Source organism: Calonectris borealis, chromosome 3 (genome assembly GCF_964195595.1).
Source record: "Calonectris borealis chromosome 3, bCalBor7.hap1.2, whole genome shotgun sequence".
In the NCBI taxonomy this organism is placed as follows: domain Eukaryota; kingdom Metazoa; phylum Chordata; class Aves; order Procellariiformes; family Procellariidae; genus Calonectris; species Calonectris borealis.
Window position 1 is genome coordinate 3,787,737 of NC_134314.1, and position 13,842 is coordinate 3,801,578.

General features: G+C 50.8%; 2 protein-coding genes across 2 annotated transcripts; one reads left to right on the plus strand and one right to left on the minus strand.

Annotated features, from left to right (window-relative positions):
- Positions 1 to 2,898: 2,898 nt before the first annotated feature.
- On the minus strand, positions 2,899 to 4,251 carry LOC142081287 (cygnin-like). Its single transcript, XM_075147989.1, has 2 exons — positions 4,194 to 4,251; positions 2,899 to 3,032 (listed from the first exon to the last, which is right to left on the minus strand). Exons 1-2 carry the CDS (start codon positions 4,249 to 4,251, stop codon positions 2,899 to 2,901), a joined length of 192 nt encoding a protein of 63 aa, XP_075004090.1.
- A 4,741-nt stretch (positions 4,252 to 8,992) lies between these two features.
- On the plus strand, positions 8,993 to 9,666 carry LOC142081288 (small basic protein 1-like). The gene is made up of 2 exons (XM_075147990.1): positions 8,993 to 9,050; positions 9,536 to 9,666. Exons 1-2 carry the CDS (start codon positions 8,993 to 8,995, stop codon positions 9,664 to 9,666), a joined length of 189 nt encoding a protein of 62 aa, XP_075004091.1.
- Positions 9,667 to 13,842: the final 4,176 nt, after the last annotated feature.

Below are 13,842 nucleotides of genomic sequence, written 5' to 3' on the forward strand. Positions count from 1 at the left end.
TGACGTGGAGGTTTTTATTTAGGGTGAGTTGAACCATGCTCTAAACTCTCTCAACACTATTGACTGGACTGACTATTTCCAGTCACTCAGACATCTTAGGTGCACATTTGAGATGTCTCGCCTGGTCTCCAGCTGTGTCTCTAGAGAGTGATAGTCTCCCATAGCTCCTTTATCATCCATATATAGATGTCCCAGGCACTCATTGCTGCCTCAAATGGCACTAGGCATCTTCATTTAGGCAACTCAATCAACCACTAGCATGGCTGTGGATCCTTCTATGTAAACACCTTAGTTTAGCTCTCCCTAATCTCCATTTTAATCTCACCTATAGAGTGCCAGGTGGACAAAGACACAAAAGGACTGGGACCAAGGGGGAACCTTCCACTCTGTCCTTCACATCCAACTTGGACAGCACGGCTCTAAGATGCTGAGCAGATCGCAGTCCCTGTGGTCCATTTGCAGTCGTTCTCCTTTCTGCACCAAGTACGTCCATTGCATTGCAAGGTAAGAAAGCAGAAGAGAAGCAGAGGAAGAGATAAGGCAGAAGAAGGATTAAACTGCCCCAAATTTTCCCAGTGCATCCCTCTAGCTGGCCTCTCTCTCGAAGGGAAATGATCACTCAGTCCCTACTGCTCTTCTGGTCCTTGACTCCTCTACTAATAACAACCACCGCTGTATCTGTTAGATAGTTCAGTGATGCCTGCCATTAACTCAGAACAAATTCCTCCTAGAAAAATACCATCCAGCAAACCCCCAAATGGCCACTGCTGGTGGGTAATGTCATATAGACCCCTCCTCAGACGAGTGAGAGCAGAGCTGGTTGTAGCAGCTTTTCCTTGCAGAAGCTGTTTCACTGTTGGACTTTGTATTGGGTTTACGTGGCAAGGTTTTGGTAGCGGGGGCCTACAGGGGTGGTTTTGGTGAGAAGATGCCAGAAGCTTCCCCCATGTCTGATAGAGCCAATGCCAGCTGCTGATAGAGCCAAGATGGACCCGCTGCTGGCCAAGGCCAAGCCCATCAGCAACGGTGGTAGTGCCTCTGTGATAACATATTTAAGAAGGGGAAAAAACTGCTGCACAACAGCAGCTGGAAGAGAGGAGTGAGAATATGTGAGAGAAACAACTCTGCAGACACCAAGGTCAATGAAGACGGAGGGGGAGGAGGTGCTCCAGGCGCCAAGTAGAGGTTCTGCTGCAGCCCCTGGTGAAGACCATGGTGAGGCAGGCTGTACCCCTGCAGCCCATGGAGGTTAACGATGGAGCAGATATCTACCTGCAGCCCGTGGAGGAACCCACACTGGAGCAGGGGGATGCCCGAAGGAGGCTGTGATCCCATGGGAAGCCCACGCTGGAGCAGGCTCCTGGCAGGACCTGTAGACCCATGGAGAGAGGAGCCCAAGCTGGAGCAGGTTTCGTGGCAGGACTTGTGACCCTGTGGGGGACCCACGCTGGAGCAGTCTGCTCCTGAAGGACTGCACCCGTGGAAGGGACCTACGCTGGAGCAGTTCGTGAAGAACTGCAGCCCGTGGGAAGGACCCACGCTGGAGCAGTTCATGGAGGACTGTCTCTCATGGGAGGGACCCCATGGGAGCAGGGGAAGAGTGTGAGGAGGAAGGAGCAGCAGAGACAACGTGTGATGAACTGACCACAAGCCCTGCACTGCTCGGGGGGGAGGATGTAGAGATCGGGAGTGAGGTTCAGCCTGGGAATAAGGAGGTGGAAGGGAGGGAGGTATTTGTTTTATATGAGATTTGTTTTCTCATCATCCTACCCTGACTTTGATTTGCAATAAATTAAATTAATTTCCCCAAGTCGAGTCTGTTTTGCCCGTGATGGTAATTGCTGAGTGATCTCCGTGTCCTTATCTCGACCCACGAGCCTTTCGTCATATTTTCTCCCCCTGCCCCGTTGAGGAGGGGGAGTGATAGAGCGGCTTGGTGGGCACCTGGCATCCAGCCAGGGTCAACCCATCGGAGACTCTTATTCCCTGCTTACATCCACATACCCATACTATATCTGTACCTGCGCACCTATAGCTATCTGGTAGAAAGAATTAGGTTTCTTACTGAGAAGCCTAAAAACTGTGTTGCCTCTCCTAGACTGGTGTAGAAGTAGGAGACTAACAGTCCAGTATCTCTAAACACTTCGTCTATGCAGAAGTGCGTGACTGCTCCTGCTACAGAGCTTCCACACACCTTTGATCACCTTCCTGGCTCTTCTCCATACCTTTTTCTGCTCCAACACACCCAGTTTGAGCTAGGGAGAGCAGAAACCAAACCCCAAGTACAGTATTGATCTGCAAATAAGAGAGAAGCACTGACTGAGCAGTCTTGGGACTTTGGCACAAAGAGGACATAAAATCCATTGCATGAGGTCTGTGAGGGCCTATTTGCTTCTCTGTTGCCCACCTCTAGGGATTTGCTGAAATTTTCATGGAAAGAGGGCTGTCTTATGCTTAGAGGATACGTTGCTGAACCACCCACATTTTTTAAGACATCTGCAGATAACCTGTAGACTGAAAAAGCAGTGAGGAACTGAAAGGTTCTCTCTTGTCTCCAGAGGGTTATGTTCAAGGCCATGGAGAAGACAAGAGGGAAAATAGTACCCTTTCTTCCCAAATCCCCACCCCATAAGGCCACTGGCAGCTCTGCAGCTTGTTGTCACTGGACGTTCAGGCTTTTTTGGTGCTGCTGAGCCTTTGGGCTGGGCTTGGAGAACCTGTTTTAACATGGGATCATGGGGACAGAAGTAACCACACCGCACACACCAGAGTTACATCTCCTTTTTTTCTCTTTTTAATTATTGGGAGGAGGGGATGACAATTGGGTGAGACAGTTGAGAAGCTGCTCCCAAAGCCACCGCGGTGCCTCCTCTTCCCCAGGAGCTTCCTCTTCGGCTCCTATTTCCCCTTCCAGCCGGGCGGGATGCAGCAGTAGTACTTGCAGTCGGCGGAGAAGGACCACACGTCCACCTTGGTGCACTTGCTGGAGCAGTACCCCACCTTGGGGCAGTGCTTCCTTATCTGCCCGTAGCCTGCGAGGAGGAGAGAGAGGGAGAGTGCTCGGGTCAGGATGGGTGCCTCCGTGCCCCACTGCCATGTCCTCCCAGCACCTCCAGGGCTAAGTGTGGCAGTGGTCAGAAGGATGAGACCCTGCTCGCGGGGAGGTCCTGCTCCATCCTCCCACACGTCCATGCTCCTGCCCAAGCCACCCTCAAAGTGGGAAGTGACCTTGAAGAGCACAAGCTTGAGGAACTCCTTGTGCATCCCTCTCCCCGCAGCTGGTGACTACAGGGCCAGTTGATGACACAGGTGCGGTTTGGGAAAGAGATGCTCCCAAGGAGAGCCCATTCCTTGCCCGCATTGAGAGACAGCCCAGAAGCAAAGTTCATAATGATGCTCATCTGTGCAAATTCATAAAGGTGCTCATCTGTGCGCATGTGTGTTTCCTTGTCTTGTACCTCTCCTTAAGGGACAGGATCAGTGTTCTCAGAGCAAAACACAAAAAGCCACATCAAGCTGGTTTAAAAAACTTAGCTCAGGTCCCTGTACTTACATCATCCTTTTAAAAATTATCCTCTTACTCAGAAAAGGCTGAAAGGATGCTGCAAAGGTCTTGAAATTGGCCCCACAGAAGCACCAAATATTCACCATGGTGGTTAAACATGGGCCAAGTGACAGACACCTTGGCCCAGGTGGATAGGAGTTGATATCTGGAGGGGGTTTCTAATGCCTGTCTGGGAGATCTCAGCCCTGAATCCCCTTTTGACTCTTGTAGAGGGACCAGAAACCCTCGGAGTCTCAGAAGCAGGCATAAGCAGCAATAGCTATGTCACATCAGTAAATCAAACATGCCCAGGAGTGAGCCTTGACAGAGAAATCGAGTTGCACAGAAGAGTCCCCTCTGGTACTATGAAAGTCTCTGAGTCCCCAAGAGAAGTGGCCACATCCAGACTCTTGTTTGGCAATTGTCTGGCCTGGGCTCACTCCCAAACGGGAGTTTTAACCTCCGTTATTCCTACACAAATCTCTCTGAGGTAGTCCTTATTTCATTGTCCCTTGAAAGAAGTCATCAAAGTTCCTGGCCAGATTATAGCAGTCACCTCAGATGGTAATAACTATATTTTCAAGAGCTAAAGTTACTTTAAAAGAATGCCAGCTAGCATCAGCTCATCTCACCCTATTTGCCATCTTACCTGGAGTGGCCAGGGAGACCAGCAGGAAGACAGCGAAGACAAGGTAGAGGAACCTCATGGCTGGAGTTGAGCTGGGATCTCAGCAAGGCTGGAGAGAGGAGAGTGGGAGAGAGCTCGAAGGGAGGAGGTGGAATACAGGGAGGCTGCGGTTGACGTTTTTTATAGAGGGTTTCCCTGCAGAGCAGAGGATGCTGGGGAGACACGGGAATCCATCCAAGTCGTGCTGTTTGTGGCTGGACATGCAGTCGTGGCACGAGCACCAGAATTTCCCACCTGTGCCCAAGCGTGCTGGCAGCCACCTCCTCCCCCCAGATCTGGTTACCCAGTATCAGATGGGATTTCAGCACATCGGCTTTGATGAGAGGACAAACGAATAGGGGCTGTCAATAGCTGTTAGGACTGGGCTGATGGGTCAGAGGGACCTGATGGAGATCTGCAGGTATAATGATGAGGGGAGAACAAGATCAGTATCACGGGGTTTCAGGCCTTTCCCAACCTCTGGCAGAAATGCAACTGCATACAATAGGGCTGAAATGTGGCCACAATGCACCGATAAATCTCCCTCCATTGTCCAAACTGGTCACCATGTGGGACTGTTGGCTTGGAAAGGACGCATGTTCCCATCCCCACTTGTGAAGGGAACCATGTCTGCAAAATCTCTCTGATAAATTTAGCAAACATCATGTTCAATGTAGTCTCTTTTGTTGTCCCCTCTCACCCCTCTGATGGATGGGCAGGAGCACTGGGGCTGAGAGCTCCCAGGAGCCTGGATGTGCCGACCACTTGCAGACACTTTGATCATCACCTCTTCCTCACAAACTCCCCAGACAGATCTCGGCTTTCAAACATGAGCAGAGCTCTGCAAAGGAGCTCTTCCAACCCCAGTTCACTGGGCTGTTTAATAGCTTTGTAAACAGCCAGAAAAAAGAGGCGACCGGTGAAGGGGCAGAAGCTGCTGTTGATGCAAAATTACCGAATACCATCAAACCTAAATCTGCAAAGGGCAGCAGAAGGATCTTACAACACTGAGTAACAGGGCAGCAAAATGTCAAATGCTGAATCAGTGTCAGTTAGTTTCAGGTTGTGAATTTGGAAAAATATATAATCTCCATACAAATGATGGGTCTGAATTACCTAAAGCCAGTTAGGAAGGAAGTTTGGGAGTCCTTGAAGAAAGAGCCCTGAAAACAGCAGATAAGAACCAAAAAATGGAAAACTGTAGATTAAGAATTTTTAAGAAAGTTATTAAGACAAAAGAAAACATTGCATGACGGCATCAGTCTGTGGGGCATCGCACTGTGGTGTGTGCACTGCTCATGTCCCCATCCCTGATGGCCTACGGTAGGGCAAGAACAGGTTAAAAGAAAGGTGGCAAAGCTGGAGGACTCATTTCCATAAAATTAAATGTACTGGCACTCTTCAGCTCAGGGAAGAAACACTTATTGGAGGTGTATCACAAGGCTGGAAAAATTTGAGAGTCCGAAGCAAGAGAGAACTCTGGTTCTCCGATTTTCATAACTCAAGAAATAGGTGAGATGAAATGGTAAATCATGCACTTATTGAAAAAGTAACCAAAAAAAGTCCTCTTTCACACTGAGCATAGCTGAAATGCCCAAAATTGTTTGAGAGGTCAAAATGACAAATGTATTGAAAAAGCAATTTATAAATCCATGAAGCAAGTACAAAAGCAAAAATTAGATATAAAACCTTCTTGAGGAAGCCACCAAACTTCATGTTACCGGAGAGTCGGGAGTTTTACTGAGTGAAAACCTGTTCTTGGGCTCCTTCCCAGGCACTGGCTTCTGCCCGAACCAGGCTCTCCACTATGACTTGGCTCAGCCTTACGTTCCTCTCTGTGATTTTATTTGAGTACAGAAGCTGAGTAAAAGTAAGTGTGAGGGGACTGTGCACCTCATCTGTTTCATCACCACTATTTCTAAGTGCCGTTCTCAGGAGTTTGTCCAGTTTTTTCTTTAAGACCTTCAGCGATGGTGTTTCCACACTCCCCCTATTCAATCCTTTCTGCTGCTGCACAGTCCTGTCATTACAAAGTTTTTCCTATATCTTAAGTTAGGACCTCTTGCTGCTACTGGACTTCTCATGACTTCTCATCCTGGCCACCAAGAGCAGACCATTCCTTTCCAATGAATTGCCTTTTCTGGATTTGAGGACTGTCGTGTTTTCCATGTCCTCTCTTTCCTGATCAATGTTATTCCACTTGCTTCAGGTTTTTCTTACAGGTCACATCTTCCTGACCTCCTCTCATTTTCTGAGCTCCCTTCAGCCCTTTCACCGCTTTCTCGGAAGCATGGTGTACAAAACTGGATGGGTGCACTTTCCAAGGGGTGCGCGCTGCAGTGGGTACGTCCTGTGTTTTACAAACTCTGCTTTTGTTTAAACTTGTAGGACAATTGGTGCTGGTTTCCCAACACCATGACATTGCTCATTTCTGCCTACCTATGATCCACTGCAACCCAAATTTTCCCTGCAGAACTGCCATACAGCCAGAAACTCCTTGTTCTGTATTCTCCAGTTAATTATTCTTGTCTGTATAGACACGGTAACTTTCTCTATTACTTAATTATCTTTTTTTCATTATATCTTTAGCATGAGAAGATCCACTGGAACACTAATCCTGTCCTCTAATGCCTTGCAGTCCCTTTCAACTTCTTATTTGTGAATTTAGTAAGCACACTCTCTAGACAACCATGAAAATTATTAGGCAGGATAGCATTGGACTCACAACAGATTTCTGGTCAGCTGTGGTGTGACAATTCATTACCTTAGCTTCGTTTACATATTTGCCTACATCCCCTTTGATCAGCATGGTAGTCCTTTTTGAAAGATTTCAGGCAAAACACCCAAATAGGTCTGGGGCCAAATGAATGTGATGAAAATCGGGCCAAGTGCAAGGTCCTGCACCTGGGTCGGGGCAACCCCCAGTATCAATACAGGCTGGGGGAGGAAGGGATGGAGAGCAGCCCTGCCGAGAAGGACTTGGGGGCACTGGTGGATGAAAAGCTGGACACGAGCCGGCAATGTGCACTCACAGCCCAGAAGGCCAACCGTGTCCTGGGCTGCACCACCAGCAGCGTGGCCAGCAGGTCGAGGGAGGGGATTCTGCCCCTCTGCTCTGCTCTGGTGAGACCCCCTTGCAGAGCTGCGTCCAGCTGTGGGGTCCTCAGCACAGGACAGACATGGACCTGTTGGAGCGGGTCCAGAGGAGGCCACCAAAATGATCAGAGGGCTGGAACGCCTCTGCTGTGAGGAAAGGCTGAGAGAGTTGGGGTTGTTCAGCCTGGAGAAGAGAAGGCTCGGGGGAGACCTTATTGCGGCCTTTCGGTACCTGATGGAGGCTTATAAGAAAGACGGGGACAGACTTTTTAACAGGGCCTGTTGTGACAGGACACAGGGGAATGGTTTTAAACTGAAAGAGAGGAGATTCAGAGTAGATAGAAGGAAGAAATTTTTTACACTGAGGGTGGTGAAACCCTGGCAGAGGTTGCCCAGAGAGGTGGTAGATGCCCCATCCCTGGGAACATTCAAGGTCAGGTTGGACGGGGCTCTGAGCAACCTGATCTGGTTGGAGATGTCCCTGCTTATGGCAGGGGGGTTGGACTAGATGGCCTTTGAAGGTCCCTTCCAACCCAAACTATTCTGTGATTCTATGAAAATCATAGAATCATAGAATCATAGAATCATACAGGTTGGAAAAGACCTCTAAGATCATCAAGTCCAACCATCAACCCACTACACCATGTCCCTAAGGGCCTCATCTACACGTCTTTTAAATACCTCCAGGGATGGTGACTCCACCACTTCCCTGGGCAGCCTGTTCCAAGGCTTGACCACTCTTTCAGTAAAGAAATTTTTCCTAATGTTCAATCTAAACCTCCCTTGGCGCAACTTGAGGCCATTTCCTCTTGTCCTATCGCTTGTTACTTGGGAGAAGAGACCAACCCCCACCTCGCTACAACCTCCTTTCAGGTAGTTGTAGAGCGCGATGAGGTCTCCCCTCAGCCTCCTCTTCTCCAGGCTGAACACCCCCAGTTCCCTCAGCCGCTCCTCATCAGACTTGTGCTCCAGGCCCTTCACCAGCTTCGTTGCCCTCCTCTGGACACGCTCCAGCACCTCCATGTCCTTCTTGTAGTGAGGGGCCCAAAACTGAACACAGGATTCGAGGTTGCAGAGTTTGCACGTTGGGGGGAGACCCTTGAGGAACCTCACTGCCAGTGCACCAGTCAGGGATGAACGCACCCTGAAAACTATTCCCCACGATGGATTTGATGCCCAAATGTTATGCGTTGTGTCTGTGCCTTGCAGACAGTGTCCAGTACTGGTGTCTCATCGGAACAGCACCTAGACTTAATTCCTGCACCTCTGGGGAGCAGCCCTGCTGTCGGCAGCCCTGGCTGGCGCTGGGTCGAGCAGAGCTGTGCCCCGCGGCTCCGCGCGTGCTGGTGACAGATTCCCAGCAGCTGGATTTGGAGGAGGGGGAATTGCCCCCGCATGTCTGGGTTGGTGAAAGCGGCCGGCGAGCGGCGAGGAGAAGCCCACTGGAGCATGGACCTGGCTGCCAGGTGCCTTTGTGAGTGGGACCAGCGGGTCGGGGTGACATTGCACACGCCGGCAAGCAAACAACGCCTCTGTGGAGATGGGTTTGCTCAAGTTTCTCCTCCTGCCGTGCCGCTTGTGGCAGGAGTCCCTCTATAAAACCCAGGGCCTCCAAGGTCCCCCACCATGGCCATCTCAGACCCACTTTGCTCCCGGTGTGCTGAGATATCTGCTGGCCTCCAGGCATGAGGGTGCTCTGCGTGGTCTTTGTTGTGCTCCTGCTTTTCTCCTTGGCCACCCCAGGTAAGACAGCAACGCAGGGAGGGGAGAACGCGGGGCTGGCCCCGGAGGCTGGGAATATGGGTGCCTGTCCCCTCTCCAGCCTTTGTGCCTTGGGGTGGAGGGAGGTGGTTCATCTCACCCAGCTTTGGCAGTGGAGATCAGCTACCTGCAGCTGGCTGTGGCTGACGATTTACCCAACCTAGCTCACACAACAGGTTCAGGATGAGATGAATTCTGCACTGCAAATGCCTGTCTCTTGCGCTCAGGCAAAGGGATCTTGCCAGCAAGCCGCAGTACTGACAAACGTAGAGAGATGACCTTTAAGAGTCCAGCGGTCCCCCAGCTCAATGGGGACAGAAAGCACGGGTCCCATCCTACGTGGGTTTAAACCCAAAGGTGCATCAGTACCACCCTGGAGCCAGCAAGGAGATAACTTTTGGGGCTCTGCTCTCCTACGGTGTCTGACATTTTCTCTTATAACCCATCTCTCTCTCCCTCCACCGCAGGGTACGGGCAGCCTAAGGGCACTTGTGGTGGGTACTGTTCCTACATGTGTGGCAAAAGGGACGAGTGGACTTTCAGCCAATCCTGCGGGAAGATGTACTGCTGCATCCCCCCGCCCAAAAAGGGAAAATGATTGTGAAAGAGTCCAGCCGCGGAGGAAGAGCAGCACTTGTGATGGGGCTCCCAGCATTGTATTCACGGTGTGACCGAGACGGTATTCACTGCTTTGAAGTAAAGATGGGCAGATATGATTTCTGTGTGCTGTGTGGTTCATTCACCTCCCGGGAGGGCAGTGCCAGGAGAGGTTCTGCAGCCAGACCTCCCTGGACCGTGATCACGACACACCTCCGACAGCCCCGGACATTTCTGACAGCCCCAGACCCGTGACACCAAAGTGACACACTGGAAGAGAAGAAGCTTGGGGATTTTCCCATTGCTTCAAAGCAGGGTGGTGGCAAAGGCTGGGAGAAGACTGATTACCTAATTTTGTGTCTCCCTCCTCCACAACAGCCCCCAATGCCCCATCAGTGCCATCCAGCTTCTGCACTGGGGACCTCAGTCCCATTGCAGAGGTAGAGACTGGAGGCAAACAGCCACCACCTCCCCCTTGTGTCCCCAAAATCCCACTCCCGGGATGCCTCCAGAGCATCCTCATCCTCGCACAGCCACTCAGGTTTTGTGGTCCCATGGCTGTCCTGGACACTTTGGCACAAAGCAGGTGACTTCTCAGTGTAGCCTATGACCAGATTATTCCCTTGGGGGTCACTGTTAATGGTAGAAAAAGCAAGGTGGATTTCTTCAGTGTCCCCTTTCCTGCCTCCTCCACTGCAGATTAACCATTCACTCCAGGCTTTCTGCAGGGGGACAGGGAGCGATCTGGTGTTGGGTGGCTCAGAGCATCCAGGCAAAGGGCAGCCAGACAAGCCTCAGGAGCAATATTGGAGGGTGAGATTTTTGTGTCAAAAAGGGTCAAATCTCTGACTGGCTCATGGGACAGAAAACAGTCCTGTTTCTCTGAAATCCTCCAGAGAAAAGAATAAGTTTCCATCCATGGGGCCTTTCAAACCCAGAAGAAGGCTACTGCACTGGTATTTGTCGGACTGAGGTATGCTGCAAGAGAAGAGAGGAGATACAGACCTCTCCCCTGCAGAAAGATTGTTTAACTCCTCTCTTCTGCAGCATCCTCCGTGGTCAGCAGAGATCTTGGCACTACAGCCAGTACATGGAGTAATTTCTTCCTAAGGCTAATTTCCGTATTTGTTCAAAACTCCTTCGATTGCCAGGGGAGTCTGAACACACGGTGCCTGCAGACATGTCTCTGCTGACAACCACAGAGGTGGTTCCCCACTTTGTGTCCATAAATGCAACATAAGCTGCTCCAAGGAGCTCGTTACCAACCACCGGGGTCCAAATGACTGTGTACCAGGCAATTTCGGGGCAAACAGAAATAACCTAGTGAGCAGCCTTATGCTCCGTTATTTTATCCTTAGGATGTGGGATAAATGTGAAATCTGATAACTTGAAAAACTTTATCAGTTTAAAGACTGACCAAGGACACAGGAATCCTGATAAAGCTGTGGTAAAGGTGGTATTTCTTATGATATTTTTTGTGACAAGAGGAATAAGTTTCTCTCCAAACTAGGTGGGTACTGTGAGGTACTGAGCATGAGGGGGTTAACATCTAGTCCACAGGGGCTGAGATCAGGCAGGGATAGGCAGCAGGTAAATGTCACGCTTGATACAGGACGGCCCATCAAGAGCCACAGACTGCCGTCTTCGAAGCAGTCTCCAATTTGCCAAGCTTCACCTGACCCCAGATAACACGATATGAAAGAAGGAAAAGTCACCTAAAACAACCATGTGCTGGTGAGAAGGCTGCATAGACACGTGGGGTTGAAAGTTTGATAAAATAATAAAAATTGCAAAAGGAAACACTGAACAACAACAACAAAAAACCCTTTGCTGTTTCTTTCCCATTTTTCCCCGAGAAAAAAAAAAAGAATGGTGTGAGAAGAGTGAAAAGAAAAACCACGTGAAAGTGAATGAACTGCAAAATGGGTTTTTGAAGTGGTGTCTCTCGCTCTGCTGCATCTCCAGCCTTCAAAATGTTTCTGCAGCTAAAGAAAGTTTCTGACACCAGCAGTTTATTTTGAATTTCTCTTGTTTGTTAGGAGACAAACTGCACTCCTAGAGAAGCTGGCGGCTCACGGCCTAGACAGGTACACTCTTCGCTGGGTAAAAAACTGGCTGGACGGCCGAGCCCAGAGAGTTGTGGTGAACGGAGTTAAATCCAGTTGGCGGCCGGTCACGAGCGGTGTTCCCCAGGGCTCAGTGCTGGGGCCGGTCCTGTTCAATATCTTCATCAATGATCTGGACGAGGGGATCGAGTGCTCCCTCAGTAAGTCTGCAGACGACACCAAGTTGGGCGGGAGTGTTGATCTGCTGGAGGGTGGGAAGGCTCTGCAGAGGGACCTGGACAGGCTGGATCGATGGGCCGAGGCCAACTGTATGAGGTTCAACAAGGCCAAGTGCCGGGTCCTGCACTTCGGCCACAACAACCCCAGGCAACGCTACAGGCTTGGGGAAGAGTGGCTGGAAAGCTGCCCAGAGGAAAAGGACCTGGGGGTACTGGTTGACAGCCGGCTGAACATGAGCCGGCAGTGTGCTCAGGTGGCCAAGAAGGCCAACGGCATCCTGGCCTGTATCAGAAATAGTGTGGCCAGCAGGAATAGGGAGGTGATCGTGCCCCTGTACTCGGCACTGGTGAGGCCGCACCTCGAATACTGTGTTCAGTTTTGGGCCCCTCACTACAAGAAGGACATGGAGGTGCTGGAGCGCGTCCAGAGGAGGGCAACGAAGCTGGTGAAGGGCCTGGAGCACAAGTCTGATGGGGAGCGGCTGAGGGAACTGGGGTTGTTTAGCCTGGAGAAGAGGAGGCTGAGGGGAGACCTCATCGCACTCTACAACTACCTGAAAGGAGGGTGTAGCGAGGTGGGTGTTGGTCTCTTCTCCCAAGTAACTAGCGATAGGACGAGAGGAAATGGCCTCAAGTTGTGCCAGGGGAGGTTTAGATTGGACATTAGGAAAAATTTTTTTACTGAAAGAGTGGTCAGGCCTTGGAACAGGCTGCCCAGGGAAGTGGTGGAGTCACCATCCCTGGAGGTATTTAAAAGACGTGTAGATGAGGCCCTTAGGGACATGGTGTAGTGGGCATGGTGGTGTTGGGTTGACGGTTGGACACGATGATCTTAGAGGTCTTTTCCAACCTGTATGATTCTATGATTCTATGATTCTATGAGAATGACTGCTCCCCCCTGTTACTGCCCCTATCACTGCAGCTCTGTAACCTCCTGGGGCACTTTGTTACAGCCTCCTGGGGAGCAGAGGGACCCTCCAACTGCACTAAACAACAGGAGGGAAGGTATGGGTCCTGTTTTGGAAGGAAGACTGGGGGAACTACAGGCCAGTCAGTCTCACCTCTGTGCCCGGCAAGATCATGGAGCAGATCCTCCTGGAAACTATTCCAAGGCATATGGAAAATAAGGAGGTGATTGGTGACAGCCAACATGGCTTCACTAAGGGCAAATCGTGCCTGACAAATTTGGTGGCCTTCTACGACGGGGTTACGGTGTTGGTCGGTAAAGGAAAAGCAACTGACGTCACCTACCTTGGACTTGTGCAAAGCATTTGACACTGTCCTGCACGACATCCTTGTCTCTAAATTGGAGAGACATGGATTTGACGGATGGACCATTCAGTGGATAAGAAATTGGCTGGCTGGTCACACTCAAAGAGTTGCAGTCAATGGCTCGATGTCCAAGTGGACACCAGCGACAAGTGGCGTTCCTCAGGGGTCAGAATGGGGACCGGCGCTGTTTAACATCTTTGTCAGCGACACAGACAGTGGGATCGAGTGCACCCTCAGCAAGTTTGCCGACATCACCAAGCTGAGTGGCGCGGTCGACATGCTGAGGGATGGGATGCCATCCAGAGGGACCTGGACACGCTCGAGAAGTGGGCCCGTGTGAACCTCATGAGGTTCAACAAGGCCAAGTGCAAGGTCCTGCACCTGGGTCGAGGCAACCCCCGGTATCAATACAGGCTGGGGGATGAAGGGATGGAGACCCCCCCTGCAGTGCTGTGTCCAGCGCTGTCCTCAGCACAAAACAGACATGGACCTGTTGGAGCGGGTCCAGAGGAGGCCACCAAAATGATCAGGGGGATGGAACACCTCTGCCATGAGGACAGGCTGAGAGAGTTGGGGTTGTTCAGCCTGGAGAAGAGAAGGCTCCGGGGAGACCTTATAGCA

Excerpts from the sequence above, each read along its gene's own strand:
- LOC142081288 (XM_075147990.1), top strand. The coding sequence starts at position 8,993 with ATGAGGGTGCTCTGCGTGGTCTTTGTTGTGCTCCTGCTTTTCTCCTTG. Across the intron at positions 9,051-9,535 it reads TTTCTCCTTGGCCACCCCAG|GGTACGGGCAGCCTAAGGGC; the intron begins GTAAGACAGCAA and ends CCTCCACCGCAG.
- LOC142081287 (XM_075147989.1), bottom strand. The coding sequence starts at position 4,251 with ATGAGGTTCCTCTACCTTGTCTTCGCTGTCTTCCTGCTGGTCTCCCTG. Across the intron at positions 3,033-4,193 it reads GGTCTCCCTGGCCACTCCAG|GCTACGGGCAGATAAGGAAG; the intron begins GTAAGATGGCAA and ends TCCTCCTCGCAG.